General features: G+C 50.2%; 5 protein-coding genes across 5 annotated transcripts; 4 read left to right on the forward strand and 1 right to left on the reverse strand.

The window, feature by feature from the left end:
- Positions 1-3,966: 3,966 nt before the first annotated feature.
- On the forward strand, positions 3,967-5,467 carry LOC112900729 (amino acid transporter AVT1J-like). The gene is made up of 3 exons (XM_025969544.1): positions 3,967-4,141; positions 4,225-4,844; positions 4,958-5,467. The coding sequence occupies exons 1-3, from the start codon at positions 3,967-3,969 to the stop codon at positions 5,465-5,467; spliced, it is 1,305 nt and encodes a 434-aa protein (XP_025825329.1).
- Positions 5,468-8,956: 3,489 nt separating this feature from the next.
- Positions 8,957-11,974, forward strand: LOC112900263 (amino acid transporter AVT1I-like). Its single transcript, XM_025969057.1, has 3 exons — positions 8,957-9,471; positions 9,577-10,199; positions 11,096-11,974. The coding sequence occupies exons 1-3, from the start codon at positions 9,255-9,257 to the stop codon at positions 11,615-11,617; spliced, it is 1,362 nt and encodes a 453-aa protein (XP_025824842.1). The 5' UTR covers positions 8,957-9,254; the 3' UTR covers positions 11,618-11,974.
- A 209-nt stretch (positions 11,975-12,183) lies between these two features.
- LOC112900264 lies at positions 12,184-12,909 on the reverse strand. Its single transcript, XM_025969058.1, has one exon. The coding sequence runs from the start codon at positions 12,869-12,871 to the stop codon at positions 12,452-12,454; it is 420 nt and encodes a 139-aa protein (XP_025824843.1). The 5' UTR covers positions 12,872-12,909; the 3' UTR covers positions 12,184-12,451.
- A 1,071-nt stretch (positions 12,910-13,980) lies between these two features.
- LOC112901069 (casparian strip membrane protein 2) lies at positions 13,981-15,125 on the forward strand. Its single transcript, XM_025969897.1, has 3 exons — positions 13,981-14,273; positions 14,390-14,513; positions 14,595-15,125. The coding sequence occupies exons 1-3, from the start codon at positions 14,041-14,043 to the stop codon at positions 14,811-14,813; spliced, it is 576 nt and encodes a 191-aa protein (XP_025825682.1). The 5' UTR covers positions 13,981-14,040; the 3' UTR covers positions 14,814-15,125.
- A 1,851-nt stretch (positions 15,126-16,976) lies between these two features.
- Positions 16,977-18,687, forward strand: LOC112898953 (cyclic pyranopterin monophosphate synthase, mitochondrial-like). The gene is made up of 2 exons (XM_025967279.1): positions 16,977-17,266; positions 17,880-18,687. The coding sequence occupies exons 1-2, from the start codon at positions 17,129-17,131 to the stop codon at positions 18,393-18,395; spliced, it is 654 nt and encodes a 217-aa protein (XP_025823064.1). The 5' UTR covers positions 16,977-17,128; the 3' UTR covers positions 18,396-18,687.
- The last annotated feature ends 1,496 nt before the right edge of the window (positions 18,688-20,183 follow it).

The raw sequence follows: 20,183 nt of genomic DNA on the forward strand, positions 1-20,183 counted from the left end.
CACATGTTGAGGTCCCAACGAAATATTATAGATGTACACAAACAACTCATTGCTCAAATACGAGAAGCTGGGATGAAGCCAACACAAGTGTATGAGTTCATGAAGCAGTTTTATGGTGGGGCCGACAAAGTTCCCTTCTTAAGGATGGATTGCAATAATGCGATTGGCCGCGAGCGGAACAAGTACTTAGAATCCAATGATGCACAGACATTGTTGGAATACTTGAAGAATAAGCAGATAGAGGATCCTGCATTTTTTTATGCCATACAAATTGATAAGCAAGATGGAAGGATAGCCAATTTCTTTTAGGCCGATGGTCAGTCTATTATGGATTATGCATGCTTTGGTGATGCAGTGTCGTTTGACACCACATTTCAGACAAATAAGTTTGAGATGCCTTTTCTCCACTCCTTGGAACCAACCATCACAAGCAAACAATAATTTTTGGAGCTGCATTGTTGTTCAATGAAACTATTGAATCATTTGTTTGGCTGTTTCAAATTTTTTTGACAGCAATGTCAGGCAAGCAGCCAAGCACAATTTTTACTGACCAAGATGCAGCCATGGCAGGAGCAATTGCTTATGTATTTCCGAATACAAGTCATCGACTTTGTTTGTGGCACATTTATCTGAATGCAACTAAACATCTTAGTCATATAATTCATAAGCATCCTGAGTTTCTATATGCTTTTAAAAGATGTGTCTATGAAGATAGATCAGAGGAGTATTTCATATAGATGTGAAATGAGTTGTTGAGTAAATATGACCTTCAAGAGAACTCATGGCTGCTAAAACTGTACGATTTGAGGGAAAAGTGGGCTGTTGTTTATCGTAGCTCTTTTACTGCTGATATAACAACAACTTAAAGGAGTGAAGGTATGAATAATATCTTTAAGAAAAAAATTTGTAGGAAACTCGGTCTTTCTGAACTCCTTGTCGAATGTGACAAGGTTTCCGCTTCTCTACGTGAAAATGAGTTGGATGAAGATTTTAAAACACTTACAAAGATCCCAGTTACTTGTGTCCCAAATTTGCCTTTGTTCAAGTCTGCCGTTGAATCATATACTAGGAGGATGTATAAAGAGTTTCAGACAGAATTTACAAAACAACATGAGTATTCCTGTAAATTGTTAGAGACTGAGGGGTCAACATCAACATTCATGGTTACACATATGCATTCTGATCATGGAGCAACAGTTGTATTCAACATTACAGATATGATAATTACATGCTCTTGCAGAAAGTTTGAATCCAGAGGTATGTACTCTAATTTCAAGATAGAATTGCGGTTGTAATATATATTGCTGATCACTATCTTCCATATCTTTTAGGTATATTATGCAAGCATGCTTTCAAAGTATTTAATAAGAATGATATTTTCATTTTACCATCTCAATATATACTAAGCAGATGGACAAAATATGCAAAAAGAGGGCATTATGTTGAGAAGAAAGGAAGGGAGAATTTGAATTTGAAAGCACGTGCTGCACGTATCTCTCGAAAGGCAACATCCCTTGCATTAAAGTGTTCGGCATCAGAACCACTTCTTGATGATTTGGAGAGGTCATTAGACAAGTGGGAAGTGGGGGCTGATCATTCACTAAACAAGATGCGAGAAAATGAAGCTCCTTTAATTGTTTCAAATGATCATGTTGTAGACTCAGAAAATAGTCAAATATCATTTAGAGTTCCTCATGTAGTAAAAGGTCCTAAAAGTAAACGAGCAAAGAATGTTGTGGAAAAAAAGACAAGGAAGAAACAGAAAAGTTGTGAAGAGAAAGGTAATGATTTATTCATGTACTGAATTTTTTATTACCAACTAATATTTTTTAATTGTTGCAAATATATTTCAGATGTCGTAGGAGAAGAAATAAGGAACACTAGTGACAATAGTGGTGGCAATGCGGCAGTACCAAATACCTCTAGCAATATCTTGATCAACTTTCCGACCACTACACCTAATTTGATGCAAGGAGAATATATAAGTCTTTTGCTTGGTCTTGATCAAAATGCCTCAGCTGCACGGAAATTACAATTTGATGCAGGAGCAAATGATACAACATTTGAAGAATAAGATAGCTTAGTTATTGAAAATGTGACAGTCATACATGTTACTGAATAAATTGTGTATGATACATCGTACATTTATTCTTTCATATCGATATATTTGTGTCACTATTTTACAAACATACAAACTCCTGTACTACACTATTGGATGTTGCAACATAATTTATTTGCTCAGCTACATCTTCCCTGAGCAATGCATACACAATTTGCTAGACCATTGCTATTACTAGTAAATTGCTATTCCGGTATCCATCTAACGCTGCAACAGGAGCGGCCACATCGATGTTGCTGCTCAGACATTTCGTCGAGCAGTTGGTAAGCGTGTTGCTGCTGCCTCTGGGCTTGGAGGACGAGGCTGTAGCCACTGCAGCAGCACCGGCGGGGTGAGGACGGACGCTTTGTTGACTGCCTGAGTTGAGCGTGATGAAGAGTTCTCGTGCGCAACGGGGACTGTGATCTAGCTTGCCATGTCCTCACGTGGTGCGCTGCTCTCGTGCCCTCCTTCCTCCATGTCAACTCACGCCGGCAAGATGTCTGTATAACAGCTGTGCATGTATGAGATGCGAACCTTGAGGAGAGGAGACGAGATGAAGCAACATAAGATCCAACGTGCGAGACACGAACCTTGAGGATAGGAGACGGCAAGGACGCAACACCAGAACGGCGGCGGCGCGGCAAGGATCGCTAGTCGGCAGCGGCGGCGGCAAGGATCGCAAGCAGTGCCGCGTTTTCCCTTTTGCATAACGTAATTATCGGAACAATCCAAAACTAACCCACGTCGTGACTCTTGCCGTCCGTGCGAGATAGCAGAGCCGAGCCGAGCGCGTTGAGTCCCAGCCGATCGAGCGCGCCGTGGGCTGTTTCTGCTTGTGGACCTGCATTCATAAAATGTGAGGGGCGGCAGCGGCTTGGTACTGCAGCGCGCTGTAGATAATTTTTTTCCATCACAATGGCGTTTTCACGGCGAGTTTCATGGTATTAATTACCATGACACATCAGCATTTTTGATGATGTGGCACTGATTTAGTGAGGGAAGAGAAGGAATCAGTTTCATCCCCATAGCACTCTGCTAACTCGTTTTCAAGATGTTGAAAATGACGTGAAACGACCGCTGTAACCGCCGTTGTTTCATAGAGATCCCGTGCGGCAATAGATCAACTAGTATTTAATTACATTGGTTAGCTTTGAAAACAGTGAAATGAAACTCTCCATTGAGACGTAGCGTTTTATTTATCCCCCAAGCTGATGTGGCGTTTTTGGAAACAGACATATGAAACCCCACTGTGATTAAACTGGAGACGGTGGTTTAACTCTGGATCGGAGCTATTCCTTTGGGTCACGATCACGCATGGCACGCAGCGCAGGCAGTACTATGTGCCTACTGGCGCTGCAGGGCCCTAGATGGTTCAGTACTTCTTGGGTTGCCAAGCATAGAGCGCCGGGAGCGATCTAATTTTCCCAAAACTTGATTTTTTTTCATATTCTGTTTTTTTTTGGAAATGCGAACGCCACCGCTAGCATAGAAGAGCGATGATGAGGAGAGTGATTGACAGAGGGAGAGAAGAGGTGATGCAGTTTATTACGGGAGAGGGAGACTGAGAGTGATGTACTAGTTTTTGAATAGAGTATTCTGCTGATATGACAGTTATAAAAATAATTAGCTGTTGATTTCTGCGTTGGGTTTGCCCTTCCAATGATTTGTGCGCTCCGATGCTCCCAACTTGTTGCTCCATGTTTACATAGCCCATGGATAGGCTATATAAACGGGTGGAGGTGCCACGAGTCAGGACTCAGTTGGCGCCGGGAGCCACGACAGGGAGAGAGGGTCGTGCGAGGATCAATTCCTGCTCGCCGCGCGCACATACATACGATTAGGCTGCGTACGGAGGGAGATACGCCATGGCGGTTGGTAGATCGATCTGTCCTCCAGAACACGTCGTGCCGGTGGGCCACGACGAGCCGCTCCTCGGGCGCTACGATGCTGCGCGGCCGGCCGAGAAGGCCGCCGCCGACGGCGGCGGCGGCAACGCCAGCTTCGTGCAGACATGCCTCAACGGCCTCAATGCCTTGTCAGGTACGGTGCGCCTATTTTCTCCTGGTTCTCGATTCGTACAATGCCTTTGATTTGACGTGACAGCGCACGCCGCTGCCGGTCAGGGGTTGGGCTGCTGTCGGTGCCCTACGCGCTCTCGGAGGGCGGCTGGCTGAGCCTGGCGCTGCTGGCCGCCGTGGCCGCCATCTGCTGGTACACCGGCCTCCTCCTCCAGCGCTGCATGGCCGCCGACCCCGCCGACCCCGCCGTCCGGACGTACCCGGACATCGGCGAGCGCGCCTTCGGCCGCGGCGGCCGCCTCCTCGTCTCGGCCTTCATGTACGCCGAGCTCTACCTAGTCGCCATCGGCTTCCTCATCCTCGACGGGGACAACCTCGCCAAGCTCCTCCCGGGCGCCAGCGTCAGCCTGGGGCCCGCGACGCTCGCCGGGAGGCGCCTGTTCGTCGTGCTCGTCGCGCTCGCGGTCGCGCCCACCACGTGGCTGCGCAGCCTCGGCGTGCTGGCCTACGTCTCCGCGACGGGCGTGTTCGCATCGGCCCTCATCGTCCTCAGCGTGCTCTGGGCCGCCGCCGTCGACGGCGTCGGGTTCTCCGCGCCGGGGACGACGGCGCTGCGGCCCACGGGGCTCCCCACGGCGCTCGGGCTCTACACCTTCTGCTACTGCGGGCACGCCGTGTTCCCGACGCTCTACACCTCCATGAAGGAAAAGTCTCGGTTCCCAAAGGTATGATGAGAACAATGGCGACGCACATGTTCACGCCGGCCTGTTGCGTTGCAACAACGATGAAGAACTCACCGGTCAATCCCTGTTTGGAATCTTGACAAAACGACAAGCAGATGCTGGCGATTTGCTTCGTGCTGTGCACGCTCAACTACGGGTCGATGGCCGTGCTCGGGTACCTCATGTACGGCGACGGCGTGCAGTCCCAGGTGACGCTGAACCTCCCCGCGGCGCGGCTCAGCTCCAGGGTCGCCATCTTCACCACGCTGATCAACCCGCTGTCCAAGTACGCGCTGGTGGTCACGCCGATCGCGACGGCCGTCGAGGACAGGATCGGCCTGTCGGGTCCGGCCGTGCCGGTGGCGGTGAGGACGCTGCTGGTGTTCAGCACGGTGGCCGTGGCGCTCGCGGTGCCCTTCTTCGCGTACCTGATGGCGCTGGTGGGGTCGCTGCTCAGCGTCGTCGCGTGCATGCTGCTGCCGTGCGTCTGCTACGTCAGGGTGCTCGGGCCGCCGCGGCGCGCCGCGGAGGCGGCGGCGATCGTGGCGATCCTGGCGCTGGGATCGCTGGTGGTGGTCACGGGCACGTACTCGTCGGTGGTGCAGATTGCCCACGAGCTGTTCTGACAGAATTGGTGCTGCGCGCGGCAGCTCGGTTCGGCAGCCGTACGAGAAAGAAATCGATCTTAGGCCCTGTTTGGGAGCATTGTAAGTTTTTTCGCCTGTAATCCTATTCCACCTGTATTTTCTTGTGCACAACAATACCTCCGGAATGTACCAGATTTTTATACCTCTGGAAAAACGTTATTTGGGTAAATGGAAAAGAAAAAAAAAACGGAAAGCTGCTAACTAGAGAAGAACATGCAAGCTGCAGACAAGGATCACCCCCACCGTTCTTCCCGAGTCCCTGGCATCTACTGAAGCAGTGACTGAAGCACGGCGGATTTGGCGGCGACGACAGCTTCTGGTAGATAGAGTGTGTATGTGAGAGATTTGCTCCGACTAGCAACCGAGCAGAGAGCCATTGAAACTCTGACGAAAGCAATATGTAATCCTTTCAGTAATTCCATTACATCCTTTTGTTTTTTATTTGATCCCCAAATCATCCATGATCTCAGAACTCAGCGCCTAATTGAGTGAATACATCAAGCAATTAGAGCACCAAATTGGACTTGAAACTGAAAATTCAGATTTGGAATGGAATGTTCAGATCCAGAAAAGGGGGAAAATTGCAGATCACAGCTCAAGGGATGCAAGTTATCACCGACGAGCGCTTGAGTCCGTCGAGGCAAGCTGTAGCAGCAGCTCGGCGCCTTAGATGCGCTCTGTGACATCAACGATGATGATTCCATGGATCGAGCCCAGGACAATGGCGACGGCGGTTGTGAAGGCTGGGCAAGGGTAGCACCGCAATAGGCAGTAGTCAAGGTGACGTCGGGACGTGGAAATCGGTATGGGAGGAGGCTGGGACAACATCGGCCATGGATAGAAGCTCGAACGAGCTCCAGCGCTGATGGGCAATAGCTCGCCGCCGCCGCCGCCGATAGAGTTTTGGCATCACCGTTGGAAAAGAACCAGGGGCTGTAGTTTACCAGTGTTTTTGATCTAATACATGTTATCCAAAGAACACACGCATGTTCTGTGCCGAAATTGATTCGTTACGATTGCGAACTGATGTGCACTGCTCTCTTAGATTTTCCTCGGGAAACAAGACCACAAGAGCCTCCGTAATCGTCGGCTGCATGCAGACATTAATAAATGCAAAAACTCTCTCACCAGAAATAACGGATTCGGGGGTTTTTCTTAATGAAAAACCGTAGGATGACTATTTTGCATATTTTTTCTATTTTACAAAAGTTGTTGTCAATTTTCAAAATCAATAAATAGTCTTGTGTCTTTCGATCCTGGCTAGTGGATCATTTTTAGAAATCAGCCATGCACAGTACCTCCTTTATTTTGCGTTGCTCCACGGAGAAGCCACAAATTGTACAAAAACATAGAAAAAAAATTTATACACCTCAGACAAATTGTACAATGGAACAAATATTTAAACACCTGCAACAAATTATACAAACTCAAGGCAAAGCTGGAGTATAAATTATAAAAGTAAACAAAATATTATCCAAAGTGGACAAAGAGTCCATTTACGAGCAATTGAGTCGAGAACATGGAATTGTTTATTTAGTGTATAAAGCAAATACATAAATCAATTGACATTGCGTAATATAGCTTTGCACGCGAATGTTAATTTACGGATGGATTAGTGTGGTGACATCAAGCTGGGCTACAATGCCTGGGCCTTTCTTCAGATGGTAACACTTCTTGGGCCTCGGGCCGACACAAGAGGACGGATCTCTTGGGCCTGGAGCACGACGAGGAGGTGGCGAAGGCGGCCCTTTGCGGCCCAACGTGTCAGTGAAACTTTTCTTTCTGCACAAAGTTAGTAAAGCCCATTTCCGTGAAGCACGGTTACCGTACACTTGGCACCTCCGTTCCAGGCGCCCCCCTCGAGCGCCGCGCGCCGTGAAAATTTTGAACATTTACACTTTTAGTTTCGTAGACAACAAAAGAAAGCAGGCGCAGGACGGACGCACCGTGTGCCGGACAAAAAAAGGGCCTCGGCGGCGGTCAGGGTGGTGGGGCGATCGCGACGAAGCGGTATGATTCGTGGGACGGCCAACCCGCCCCGGGGATCTGGATGGGCGGGCGGGTGGGCGTCGCCTGGTCTGGCCGTCACATGGCCGCAACCGAACGGCAAGGGCGAATGCGAATTGGCGACGTCGTCCTCTCCCTTGCTGGTCCTTGCGTACTTGTGTTTTGCGGACCCCTCTCTCTCTCTCTCTCCTCCCCTCTCCTTATCGTCCTATGCTGCAGGCCAGGCAGGCATGGCTGGAGGTCCGCCACGGACCAACTGCGCTCTGCGCGTGCGCACCCGAATAAAAAACTGTCTCTCAAAAAAGAAAAAAAGAAACCTAAGGGGCACTAGATACGAGTAATAATCTGCTGGAGCAACGTACCGTGCGTTTCCAAATTGAACTCATGCCGGATAAGCGACGATGAATAGAACCCGGCTGGATCCGGGCTGGGATAGTGGCGCCCATTCCTAACCAGCGCTTCTCTTTACCCCTTAACTTAATCTTAATAAAGTATTTAAAAAAGAAAGAGATTCTTGATTTTATTGCTCCCGCTTCCTCATCTGCGCTCGTCAAGCCAACTTTGCTTTTTGGGAGGTGAAAGAGAGGTTGAAGCAGACATTTCTGACAGCATCCAAGATATCTATATACACAGGAATGCTTATTCCGGACTGCGTTCCGGAAAAAGTAGCCTACTTGACAGAAAGGGCGGGCACTCTTGGCTCGGAAGTAGGCACTCTCGTCTTTCAACCCCACCGTCACTTTGAATTTAGTGGGGCACTGTTTACTTATAGTCTCTACGAGTTGCAAGTGAATGGGACCGGTGCGTGTGAACGGAAGGGTTCATCAAGCCATTTTAAACCCCTAAACAAAATAGGAAGAGGGGTACTTGACTAATAGGGGGCAATTGCATCGCACCTGACTGTGAGGGACCTCTTGATACCTTATGTTCACTTCCTACCTAGTAGACGGCGAGGCTTTAGGCCTCCAATAGTGAAATACATAGAATTATCCCCCCCCCCCCCCCCCCGAGGGGCGAGGGCTCGGCTCCCTCTGCTCTGCTGTCAGAAAGGTATAAGGAAGTGTTCAGTTCTTTCTACTCAGTCTTTCATGGCAGACATAGTACAGGAGTTTCTGGAAGCAAAACCACAAGTTATTCGTCCGAAACCACTTCGAAGAGGCTGAAGCTTTATCCTGCCAGATCACTTCAACATCAGGGCGTAGCAAGTGCCAAATGGGAAGCTTGCCGAACCATCGTACCTGGGCCAGTATCCACCGGAGAAGATCGTAGTCGTAGCTCGCTCTCAGGTCGCGCTGCCGTTCGTCACGTACCGGAAATGGATTGGTACTGTGAAAACTGAGAATTTCTGATTCCTCGCCAATTGGCATGCCCTCCGGTCCAAATCCTGCGGAAGCTTTCATCTCACGTGGCCCGGTCTAACACCGTGGATCCCGAGCGCCGGCCGCGGCGGCGCGCCAGCGGCTGGCTCGGGTCGCAGTCCCGGTCGCCAACTCGGCGTGCTCCTCCGCACCGCACGGCACGGCCGCCGCGCGCGCGCGATGAAAACCATCGCGAATTCGTTGGTCCCTGACGTCTGCCCCGTCTCGTCGTCGTGTCTGCCCACGGGCGGGGAACAAAACAACGCAGGCTGTGCTTATCTACGGCGGGGCGCGGCACGGCTCGTGCTCTGCTCCGTAGTTTTCTTCCGTTCCGTTCCATCGCGTGCGTGCGTGCCAGCAGCTCAGCCGCGCCGGAAAGCGGCCGGGAAAGAAGGAAGAAGATGGCCATTAGCGGGGCGGCGTCGCGCGGCGCTGCCGACGGCGACGACTCGGCGGCCTCGCTGCAGGGCCTCGAGCACCCCCTCCTCCACGCCTACGAGGCGCGCAAGGATGATCCCGCGGCGGCGGGCGACCGCGAGGCGCAGCGCTTCGGCCCGGAGGCCGACGGCGGCGCGAGCTTCGTGCGGACCTGCTTCAACGGCCTCAACGCCCTCTCCGGTGAGTGTTCGGTCGGCGTTTGCAATCTGGCGGCGTTCGTGTGCCAGTTCGTTCTACCGGGGCACGGACAGGGGTTGCTTGCTAAGGTTCTGCTGTTTATTTCAGGCGTCGGGCTGCTGTCCATCCCGTACGCGCTGTCGGAGGGCGGGTGGCTGAGCCTGGCGCTCCTGCTCGTCGTCGCGGCGGTCTGCTGCTACACGGGCCTGCTCCTGCAGCGGTGCATGGACGCGTCCCCGGCCGCGCGGGGGTACCCGGAGATCGGCGAGCTCGCGTTCGGCCGCGGCGGCCGCCTCGCCGCGTCCGCGTTCCTCTACGCCGAGCTCTACCTCGTCGCCATCGGCTTCCTCATCCTGGAGGGGGACAACCTGGACAAGCTGTTCCCGGGCACCAGCCTCGGCCTCGCGCTCGGCGGGGGCCGCCTCGTCGTCATCTGCGGGAAGCAGCTCTTCGTGGTGCTCGTCGCGCTCGTCATCCTGCCCACCACGTGGCTCCGGAGCCTGGGCGTGCTCGCGTACGTGTCGGCCAGCGGCGTCCTCGCGTCGGCCGTCGTGGTCGTCTGCGTGCTGTGGACCGCCGTGGCGGACGGCGTCGGGTTCAGGGCGCAGGGGAGGATGATCAATGTCAGTGGCCTGCCAACGGCTCTGGGCCTGTACACCTTCTGCTACTGCGGTCATGCCATCTTCCCAACGCTCTGCAACTCCATGAAGGAAAAGAAGAAGTTCTCTCGGGTGAGTAGCAACCATGATTCTGCTGTCTTCTTCGGTAACACATAACTGATACCTGAAAAAAATACTGATTTATTTTACTTCATGTCACCTCTGCATTTTTTTGTAGAATATTTTTTGGATGAGTTTTTAGTGTTGAAATTGGAAATGTGAATACGGGATACAGCTAAAAAATATGGCATTTTCTGACAAGAGTTTCAGGTAGCACAACAAGGAACAGATATATGTAACTATGGTGCAGTATTTGAGCGTCATTGAATCAACTATTCGATGCTCAATCAATCTGATTGATGCTAGCCCTGATTGCGAAGCAACTTTCACTGGCTTGTTCCATTTTTTTTAGAAAAAAACAGCTTTCAGTAGTAGTGTACTAGTACTAACATCTGTCCTACACATGGCATTACCATTTATATAATAGTCCATCTAGCGCATAGGGAACAGACCATTTGCCATTTTTTTGTTAGGTAGGAAATTGACGTGTCTTTTGTTTTGTCTTTCAACAATAGTGCAATTCTGAACACTAGGAGGACATGTCTGACAGTGACTGAGCAGTGCTACAGTACACAGGAAATACATCGCAGAATCAAAAGGGAGCTGAAGTAGCTAAATGTTTTCTCCCCCTGCATTTCGTTAAAACAGATGTTATTGTTTGGTGGTACCTCTGACATTTGATGCTGCATAGTGCCTCGGAGTCAGCTGCACCTGCACTGCCACCGTTTGGAAACATTTTCGCTGATGTGTCAATTGTTTTTTTTTGAAGAAAATCAATTGTTTTGTCTTCTACAATGGCTCGATGCTGAACAGCAGCAGAATGGGCAAAATATCTGATAGCGACTGAAACATTTTACTGCTCCTGAATCCTGACTGAACTGAAATTACAATGTCTTCTGATGGCGTAGGTGCTTGGCATATGCTTTGCGGCCTGCACCCTGAACTACGGATCCATGGCGATCCTCGGCTACCTCATGTACGGCGACGACGTCAAGTCCCAGGTGACGCTGAACCTGCCGGAGGGGAGGGTCAGCTCGAAGCTGGCCATCTACACGACGCTGATCAACCCGTTCTCCAAGTACGCCCTGATGGTGACGCCGCTCGCTACGGCGGTCGAGGAGAGGCTGCTCACCGCCGGCACCAAGAGCAAGAGGTCCTTCAGCGTACTGATCAGGACCCTCCTCGTCGTCAGCACGGTAGTCGTCGCGCTCGCCGTGCCCTTCTTCGGCCACCTGATGGCGCTCGTGGGCTCGCTCCTCAGCGTCATGGCCTCGATGCTGCTCCCCTGCGTCTTCTACCTCAAGATCTTCGGCGTGGCGCGGTGCGGCGGGGCGGAAGTCGCGCTGATCGTCGCGATCCTCGTCCTTGGCTCCCTGGTGGCTGCCACGGGGACGTACTCTTCTCTGAAGAAGATTGTTCACGAGTTCTGAAGAAGACACGACTGTTTCAGCAGATGTGTCTCAGACAATTGCAAGATGTTATCCATGAGGCAGGGGAACAGGGCTGAATGGCTGATCTGATGACGAGATACGAGAGGAGCAAGGTGTCTGCTTAGATATGGGGATATGTTGCTATCCCATCTTGAGGCATGTACTTCTTTTGTAAGAGAAGCATGTTGTCATTTGCCATTTGTAGGAGGCTAGGAGCCTTATTAGGTGGACACTGTTAACGAAATCTGCAGCGAGAAGCTAGTAAAATGAGGAGCTTGTTTCATTGTACTAGTTGTGAGAAGAGCAGTGTACTACTTTCAGAAGTTCAGGCCAACATACTCATATGGAATCGATTTCGTCTTACAGAGTCACTAGTCGAGAAACTGAATTAGAATGTTTCTCTGAGACGAATTTTCGCATTCCAAGCAGTTTAATTTTGTAATAACTGTATATGAAAGAGAGACGAATTGGCGCACCGAAGTGTCAGTACTAAAGAAGAAACAAAGGCAGCAGGCGCAACACATAATCAGGCAGACTGCCTTCATCATCTGATTAGCTAAAGAAGCTTCAAGAAATCGATCGTCTGTTGTTCATCTTGCAAAGGACCACAACATGCATCGATTCCGACAAACCGGACCGGCAACAGCCATCCGCGTCACATGGCTAAACCAAGCGCTACAGGAAAAAGTTATTACAGTACAGTGTTTTTTCAGGGGAAAAACGAGAGGAGCACAGCGGCAGGTGCAGAAGAAACTGAAGCAAGAAGGAATACGAGCAGCGGGAAGGAGAGGACACGAAGGGCGATGGCGCCTCACGCTCGCTCGCGCGCGCGCATCAGAGGGATATGATGCCCTCCTTGACGCCGAGGGCGAAGAGGAGGATGACGAAGCCCGCGGCGATGCACTGCGTGCTGGTCACCACCGTCTGGTTGTACGCCAGCAGCGTCACGGCGGCGCCCACGCACCCGATCAGGAGCCCGCTCAGGTTCCGGTCCATGCCGCCGCCGCCGCCGCTTCTTGCCTCCGCGCCTCGCTCCCGATCGCTGCTCCTCCCCTTGCTTGGATGTTGTTTGCGTGTGGTGCGGACCGTGGACGAGATGAGGGAAGGATGGGGAAGAAGAAGGGGAGTTAAGGCAGCAAAGTCAACGGCTTCGGTGGTGATGAGGGGACACGGGGTCAGCTTGTGGAGGGTGCGGAAGGCCGCGGGTGGCGTCTTCAGGCTTGGGAAGCGCCGATCCGGGATGTCACTTCGCATCCCCCGCGTAGGATTATCTTGCAGAGCCTGCCGACTGGTCTAACTAACCACTTTGTTCTTCAACAGTTCAACATGCTCGCACGGGACATTCAGATGGAGATGGTCAAGTTGCACCGATCTGTTTTTTTTAAACAGAGTTGTTGCTCGTATGGGCTCGGATCCCATTTCTACGATCATTTTGGAAAAATGATTTTACGTGTGACCAGAAGCCGCATCGTGATTTTGAGTCTGTTTCGTTTCTGAAACCCTGAAGAATAGGATTATTTGTGTTGCGATCAGAAGCTTCATCGTGTGCGTGGAGAATGACTGGGCTCTGCTGGGTCCAGTTCTCTGATGGGCTGATAATATGGTGGGCCTTTTGCAGTGTGTGTGGTCGGTTGGAATCCGGCGCAGCCCAGTACAGTAATGGCTTCTCGGCCCAGCCTGGAGATTTCAGGCCTTTCAAATCCATGTGCCATGCCACCATATTGGCAGCTCGGATTTTTCCTAAAAACAAAAGGAGGCACTGCCAGTCGAGCCCAGTTGTGAGAATATGGCAAGTCCTGTAAGTAATGACCCTTTATCAAGTAACAGCACATTCCATCGGTGTGACCCTGAACTGCTACAACAATGATACTGAAATTCTATCATATCCCTTTTAAGAACATCACCCAACCAAACCATCACACTACAAAACCTTTAATAATCAAACAAAAAGACTGCTGCATAATTCAACGCGGAGGAAGCCAGCCGGGACGTACGGAAGCCCAACAAAGTTCAATGCAAAGAGACACTGGAGTTTGGGTTCGGCAACGTGCTGAAGATCATGCCCTGTTCTGTTCAGGCATGAGAGGATATCTGCAACTTGCCGGCCTCGTTTGAGCAAGTGAGAGCAGGTGCGGGGTCAACCAATGCCGAGACGAGCTTTAGTTGGTGTTCTTCGCGACGATCCATTGTCAAAGCCACCTAAATCACCACCTCCGCTCAGCATGATTGACTAAACGATCGAGCTGTTGGTTTTGTTGGGCGCATGAGCTGCAGGCTGCAGCTCATCCCAATGGAAACCTCGAGGCATCCGTTTGCATATATAGCAAGGTCTGACCACCGGTGCCAGCCATCTCATCCCGAGCAAACAACCAGAGCAGCAAGGCGATCTCGCTCGCATCTGCAAGCAAGAATTATCCTAGCCTATGACGAAGGACGTGGTTGTCGAGCACGGGGAGAGCTCCAAGGCGCCCCTGGTGGCGCCGGTGGCGTCGGGCGTCGGCCGCGCCGCGTCCGTTGCCGACGTCTTCCTCCGGTTCCTCGCCATCGTCGGCACCATCGCCAGCGCCATCGCCATGGGCACCACCAACGAGACGCTCCCCTTCTTCACGCAGTTCATCCAGTTCGAGGCCAAGTACAGCGACCTGCCGTCCTTCACGTAAGTCGTTGCCGTTGCTGCTACAGCAACATGGAACCCTTCGCTGCCTGTTCGCTCGCTCGTCGCGGCGTCGCTAGCCATCTGACGCGAGTCGCCGGTGATCGAGCACCCCGCAGGTTCTTCGTGGCGGCGAACGCGGTGGTGTGCACGTACCTGGTGCTGTCCATCCCGCTCTCCATCGTGCACATCGTCCGGCCCAGGGCGCGCTACAGCCGCCTGGTCCTCGTCTTCTTCGACGCGGTAATTAGTCAAGTCGATCATACAATTGGATTGAGAACTAGGGTGGTAAGTACTAACTAATGGCGTGGTCTGAATGACTAGGCGATGCTGACCCTGCTGACGGCCGGTGCGTCGGCGGCGGCGGCGATCGTGTACCTGGCGCACAAGGGCAACGTGCGGGCCAACTGGTTCGCCATCTGCCAGCAGTTCGACTCCTTCTGCGAGCGCATCTCGGGCTCCCTCATCGGCTCCTTCGCCGCCATGGTCCTGCTCATAATGCTCATCTTCCTCTCCGCCTTCGCGCTCGCCAGGCGCCACTGATCCATGATCGAGCACCACGCATCAGCCGGGGGCCATCCCAACGAAGATGAAGCCTTGGTCGATCTGATCGTGCAGTGCATGCAGCAATACTAAGGCATGCGTCTGCTTCTCTTTGTGTGGTTTCTTTTTCCACAGTGATTCTTCGTTTGCTCCTTGCTGGTCTGCACTGCTTCCTCTCTGTATAACTCTGTTCCTCCGGTGTGGTCCTCCAACTATAAAGGACGAGTCCGGTTCAGGTTTGTAGTGTGACGGTTATTATGTTCGAAAACAAAGGGAAGTTCTCATATTATACAGTGCACGGTGAATTTGTTATTATGACCGCCATGGGCCCGGGCCGGCACACCTCCAATGTGAAAACGAGCTGGGCCGGCTATCCCTTATAGCCTTCATGCGGCCCATATCTTGTGTCCGCTCGCCTTGCTCGTCTTTCGGCCTCAGTAACCGCGAAACGTCACTGTACAGCCGTTTGGCGTTTCGGAAAGTTTCGGTATCCGATACGCCTGGGATACGCGGCCGATATATTTCGCCGCCGTATCGGCGAAATTAAAAAAAGAAAAAGACGCGATACGTGGGCTGAAACGTTTCGCAGCTAATTGGACCGTATCGGCCCATAGAACGGCTGCCCTAAGCCCCTAACGCGCACCGCGCGCAGCACATCCCCTGGACCCCTCCGGCCGCCGCTCCCTCGCCCGACGCTCACCCGCCGAAGAGGAGCCGCCGCCGGCCGCCGCCCGAAGCCGGAGCCCGGCCGGCCGCCACCCACCGGAGAGGAGCCGCCGCCGCCTGCCGGAGAGAAGCCGCTCGGCCGCTGGAGAAGTGGAGAGCCGAGAGGAGCCGTTGTCCGGCTGTCCGGACTCCGGAGAAGAGCCCAAGGCACCGCCGGCGCTGCGCAGGAGGCAGACAGGAGCGGCCGCCGCCGGCCAGGTGGCCATCGGCGCAAGGTTTAGGCGTCTTCCACTCTTCCCCTCCACTAGTTCACTGCACATCTCAAGTTCCTGACTTGCTGTTCCTCAAATCAAGCAGTTCCTGACTTGCTGTTCCTCATATTTTCTATTTGAGAATTGAGACTTGAGAGCTAAATTTTTTTATTCTGCATTATTATTGCTATTATTATTATTATTTATTAAAAAAACTCAAGCGTATCGGTGTATCGGATTTTTTGAGAAAATGCCGTATCAGCGTATCCGTATCAGCCCGATACTGATACGCGTATCCGTATCGGTGCTGCATAGCTTTCGGCCCCTCCGGTCCTCGCAGCATCCCAACCAACAGTCCCCACCGATCCGCCGCCCGGCACGGCGGCGCCTCGCCCACGCCTCCTCGCCGACCCGCCCGCCCGCTTTGCCGTACCACCGCGCCGCAGCCCCGTACCCGCACGGTTACTGGCCGGCGCATCAACGCTTCTCTGGGCGCTCGACGCAAAACCTCCGAAAGCGACCTGTTCTCGGGCCAGTGGCGGAGGGCCCGGTATTGCCCGGGCAATACCTCGGCTCGGCCCAGCCCAACAAAAAAAAAATCTAACCCTATCGAGTCTGCTCCCTGCCTCCCCACCGTGACTCTGCAGCACCGTGACTCTGCAGGCTGCAGCCCCGCACGCCGCCGCCCGCAGCCCCGCACGCCGCCCGCAGCCCGCAGCCCCCCCCCCCCCCCCCCCCCCGCGTCTGCCTTCTGCGAACAGCGAATCTGCGGTACTCGGGCTCCTCTTGGTCTGGGTAGTAGGAGTAATCGCAGTATCTGCAGCTCCTCCATGGTCCCTTGTGGGTAAGCTCGTCTATTATTTCCCTAGCGATCGCTCCACTTTGCAGAATCTTCTCATCGGTACCCAGTATGACACGGTTTCAGGCCAACAATATTTGTTCCGCTGCTGTAGATACCCTGAATGCCAAGAGTTCTGAAGTTCTACTGTTAATGTTTGATCTGACCAGTAGGAGCCTGATTTCGTCTGAGTGTCACCAATGAAATTTCAACCGGTTTGACTCCCAGGATTTAGCTCTAGATCAAGTAATAATAAACTAAAATTTGTTCCAAAGATGGGGGTGTTTGGTACTTTGGTTGGCATTTGTTGACTCTGCCTGACGGCTTGGAGCCTTGGCTCTCAAACTAGAAATGAAATTCGATTCGGTTAAAAACAAATTATTTGAATAAAATTGGATAGACTGTGCTCGATCAGTTTCCATATTCACTAGATAGATATGGATTTTAATGTGTGCTAGGCTATTGGACAGAAAATCATGTCGTAACATGCTCAAATTAGTAGTTGGTCATGGCATGTTCTACTTGAAATTTCTGTTTATGTAGAGAGTAAGCAACAAAGCATGTCTGTTTCCTTGTTGCTGAAGGGTGTGTTTATGATGTCCATCTTCCGCTCCATCCTCCCAAGAGTAGCAAGATCTAATGGCTGGAGATGCTTTTCCACTAGGATTCCTTACGATAATATAGCAGAGCTAAATAAGGTTAGGCATTTGAATATCCTTTTTGGATGTTGTCTTTCACTAATATTATTTCTCCAGTTGCCTAGATATCTTACCGAAACTAGAGTACTGGACATGGTATCTATATTGGCGCATTCTAACATAATCCCGGATTGGGTCCTCTAGGTTGCAGACCTGTAATTACAGTTTTAGTAGGAATTGAAAGTTACCTGAATAGACAATTGTCTATAATGTTTCCCATGGGACACAGGATTATATTTGATATCTCCCCTAAAATAACATATGCATGATTCTCCATGTTGCCAACCAAAAGTCAGAACACAATTAAGTTACAAGTACAAACATTATTCATATCATTTCCCTGTATGCTTGAGTTTTGTTCAATTCTTGTTTACATTTTGATAGTGCGAAATGTGCCATTTTTTCTTTACAAGTGCTTCTCACGAATTAGAATTCGCCACTAAAATTTTCGATATTACACTCAGCCTTAGGTGCTGGATTATAGCATTCTGTGGAATTTTTATCATTAATGCTATATGTACAGAAGCTAGGTATTGGCTTCTAACTTAATCCTGTCCAACGTCTTCATCGAAATACAATTAAATAATTGCAACGGGTGTTCAAAGGATTGTAGGAAATGGAATCAATATTTGGTGAATCTCCATCACCCAGTCCGTTAGGGTCAAGTCCTCCCCAGCAACCAGTCCAGCCTGCTCATGAAGCTGAGGATTCACAACCAGTGCTTACACATACTGATAGCAGCGGACAGGCAAAGATGGTTGACGTCTCACCCAAAGAAGACAGTAAGAGAGTTGCTATAGCTAGTTGCAGGGTCTTGCTTGGCCAAAAGGTGTTTAATTTGGTTGCATCAAATGAGATCGCGAAAGGAGATGTCCTTACTGTTGCAAAGATTGCTGGAATAACTGGAGCAAAGCAAACTAGCAATCTTATACCCCTGTGCCACAACATTAATCTTTCCCATGTTCGTGTTGATCTTATTCTCAATGAAGAGGATTCTAGTGTCGTGATAGAAGGGGAAGCCACAACCAGCGGAAAGACAGGGGTTGAGATGGAAGCAATGACTGCAGTAGCCATTGCCGGCCTCACAGTTTATGACATGTGCAAGCCGCTTCAAAGGACATTTGTATAACAGATGTCTGTCTGCAGCACAAATCTGGGGGAAAGAGTGGAAGTTGGTCCAGGAATTGAAGGGTCCATTATTGGTCTGAGCATATGAACTGCAAGCATGATTCAGATATCATGACAATTGAGACTTCGTGCCAAATTGTTTTGATTTGGCTTTGAATGCAGGCTCCTGTGTTGTAGATTTCTAGTCCTTGAGACATCATTTGAATCTCTGTACTCCTGAGTTGTAGATACATTGTTCATGACTTCAGAATAGATGGTCATGTCAACTTATTTTCAGATCTATACTTTGTTTCCTTGGTGCGTTATCTACTCTAATAATATGTTGTATTGTCCATCATTCATTGGCATTCAAAATAAAACCATGCTGAAATCAGAATAGAATTTACCGTAATGTGTGGTAAATATGGCTTTCCATATTGTTTTTAATTCTAACATTAGAAAATAGTTTTATTGAACTAGAAGAAACAAAATAGCAGATGTACCAAAGTTATCTTTCACTACCTTGTAAGTAACTCTTACTCTATTGTCATTCTGGTGTCCAAGAACACTCCGTTCATGATATTTCGAGCTGAAATTTAATTGTTAAAATGATATCTGATCTCATTTACTCCCTTCTTTTAGGTATATTTACTGAATCAAATTTCTGTGCACATACTGACTGAAGATAGATGAAAGTAAAGAATAATCATGTTGAAATATTTCCTCTGATTGTATTGAAAGAGCTGGAGTGCAGAAATACTATTTACTCCTGAAGTTTACAGCAACTGTAATGCCCACATGAACAAAGTATAAAGCTGATATCTTCACAGCTGTAGCTCAAACCTATCATATTGTTGATAACAATATTTGTCTGACTGTGGATGTGATTGTTTTCCTATCAATATTTGTCTGACTGTGGATGACAGCGCGACCTCACCGGCGGCGTGTCGTCGGAGGGAAGTTTTACAGATAGACCCCCTGGTTTGAATCGTGATTATTAATCGTGATCCGATTATTTACAAAAACACCCCGGTATTTTCATTTATAGCCCTGATTCGGATCGCGATTATTAATCGCAATCCGAATTTTTTTTATTATACCCCCTGGTAATTAATCGCAATCCGAATTTTTCATTATACCCTCTTATTTGGATCGCGATCCGATTATTTTTATTTAGGACCCTGTTTTTGGTTCTGAATATTCCATATAGCCCCTCAGTTAGACGGACCCAGGACCCTCCTCTCTCCAGCTCCTCCCGCCCGCCGCCGCTGTTCTCCCCGCCGGAATCGCTAGTCTCCGTGCCACCAATCTCCCACTCATGCCCTAGAACCAACTAGCGGCCGACTCATCTGGCTCCCGCAGCGGCGCAGCAAGGACCCGAGTACAAAGCAGGCGCGGATTCGCTGGTCGCCGCGCCGGAGAGGAGCAGCCGGCGATCCAGCTCATGCAACCAGGCGGCAGGATATGGCAGCTTGACCCGGAGCAAGGAAGCATGATCTAATTTGAGGTCACGAAACAGATGGCGCATGGCGTAATGTGTGGTAACTATGGATTTCCGTATTGTTTTTAATTCTAACATCAAAAAACAGTTTTATTGAGCTGGAAGAAACAAAAATACCAGATGTACCAAAGTTATCTTTCACTACCGTGTGATAACTCTTACTCTATTGTCATTTTGCTGTCAAGTACACTCCGTTCATGATATTTCGAGCTGGAATTTAATAGTTACACTGATATCTGATCTCATTTACTGCCTTCTTTTGGGCATATTTACTGAATCAAATTTCTGTGCACATGTGACAGAAGATAG

This window comes from Panicum hallii, chromosome 7, assembly GCF_002211085.1.
Source record: "Panicum hallii strain FIL2 chromosome 7, PHallii_v3.1, whole genome shotgun sequence".
Lineage (NCBI taxonomy): Eukaryota > Viridiplantae > Streptophyta > Magnoliopsida > Poales > Poaceae > Panicum > Panicum hallii.

What these genes read in the sequence shown, in the direction of transcription:
- LOC112900729 (XM_025969544.1), top strand. Translation starts at nt 3,967, where the DNA reads ATGGCGGTTGGTAGATCGATCTGTCCTCCAGAACACGTCGTGCCGGTG. An exon ending in CGGCCTCAATGCCTTGTCAG is followed by an intron (nt 4,142 to 4,224) that starts GTACGGTGCGCC and finishes GCTGCCGGTCAG; the next exon opens with GGGTTGGGCTGCTGTCGGTG. An exon ending in AAAAGTCTCGGTTCCCAAAG is followed by an intron (nt 4,845 to 4,957) that starts GTATGATGAGAA and finishes AACGACAAGCAG; the next exon opens with ATGCTGGCGATTTGCTTCGT.
- LOC112900263 (XM_025969057.1), top strand. Translation starts at nt 9,255, where the DNA reads ATGGCCATTAGCGGGGCGGCGTCGCGCGGCGCTGCCGACGGCGACGAC. An exon ending in CGGCCTCAACGCCCTCTCCG is followed by an intron (nt 9,472 to 9,576) that starts GTGAGTGTTCGG and finishes TGTTTATTTCAG; the next exon opens with GCGTCGGGCTGCTGTCCATC. An exon ending in AAAAGAAGAAGTTCTCTCGG is followed by an intron (nt 10,200 to 11,095) that starts GTGAGTAGCAAC and finishes CTGATGGCGTAG; the next exon opens with GTGCTTGGCATATGCTTTGC.
- LOC112900264 (XM_025969058.1), bottom strand. Translation starts at nt 12,871, where the DNA reads ATGCGAAGTGACATCCCGGATCGGCGCTTCCCAAGCCTGAAGACGCCA.
- LOC112901069 (XM_025969897.1), top strand. Translation starts at nt 14,041, where the DNA reads ATGACGAAGGACGTGGTTGTCGAGCACGGGGAGAGCTCCAAGGCGCCC. An exon ending in AGCGACCTGCCGTCCTTCAC is followed by an intron (nt 14,274 to 14,389) that starts GTAAGTCGTTGC and finishes AGCACCCCGCAG; the next exon opens with GTTCTTCGTGGCGGCGAACG. An exon ending in TCCTCGTCTTCTTCGACGCG is followed by an intron (nt 14,514 to 14,594) that starts GTAATTAGTCAA and finishes CTGAATGACTAG; the next exon opens with GCGATGCTGACCCTGCTGAC.
- LOC112898953 (XM_025967279.1), top strand. Translation starts at nt 17,129, where the DNA reads ATGTCTGTTTCCTTGTTGCTGAAGGGTGTGTTTATGATGTCCATCTTC. An exon ending in ATATAGCAGAGCTAAATAAG is followed by an intron (nt 17,267 to 17,879) that starts GTTAGGCATTTG and finishes AAAGGATTGTAG; the next exon opens with GAAATGGAATCAATATTTGG.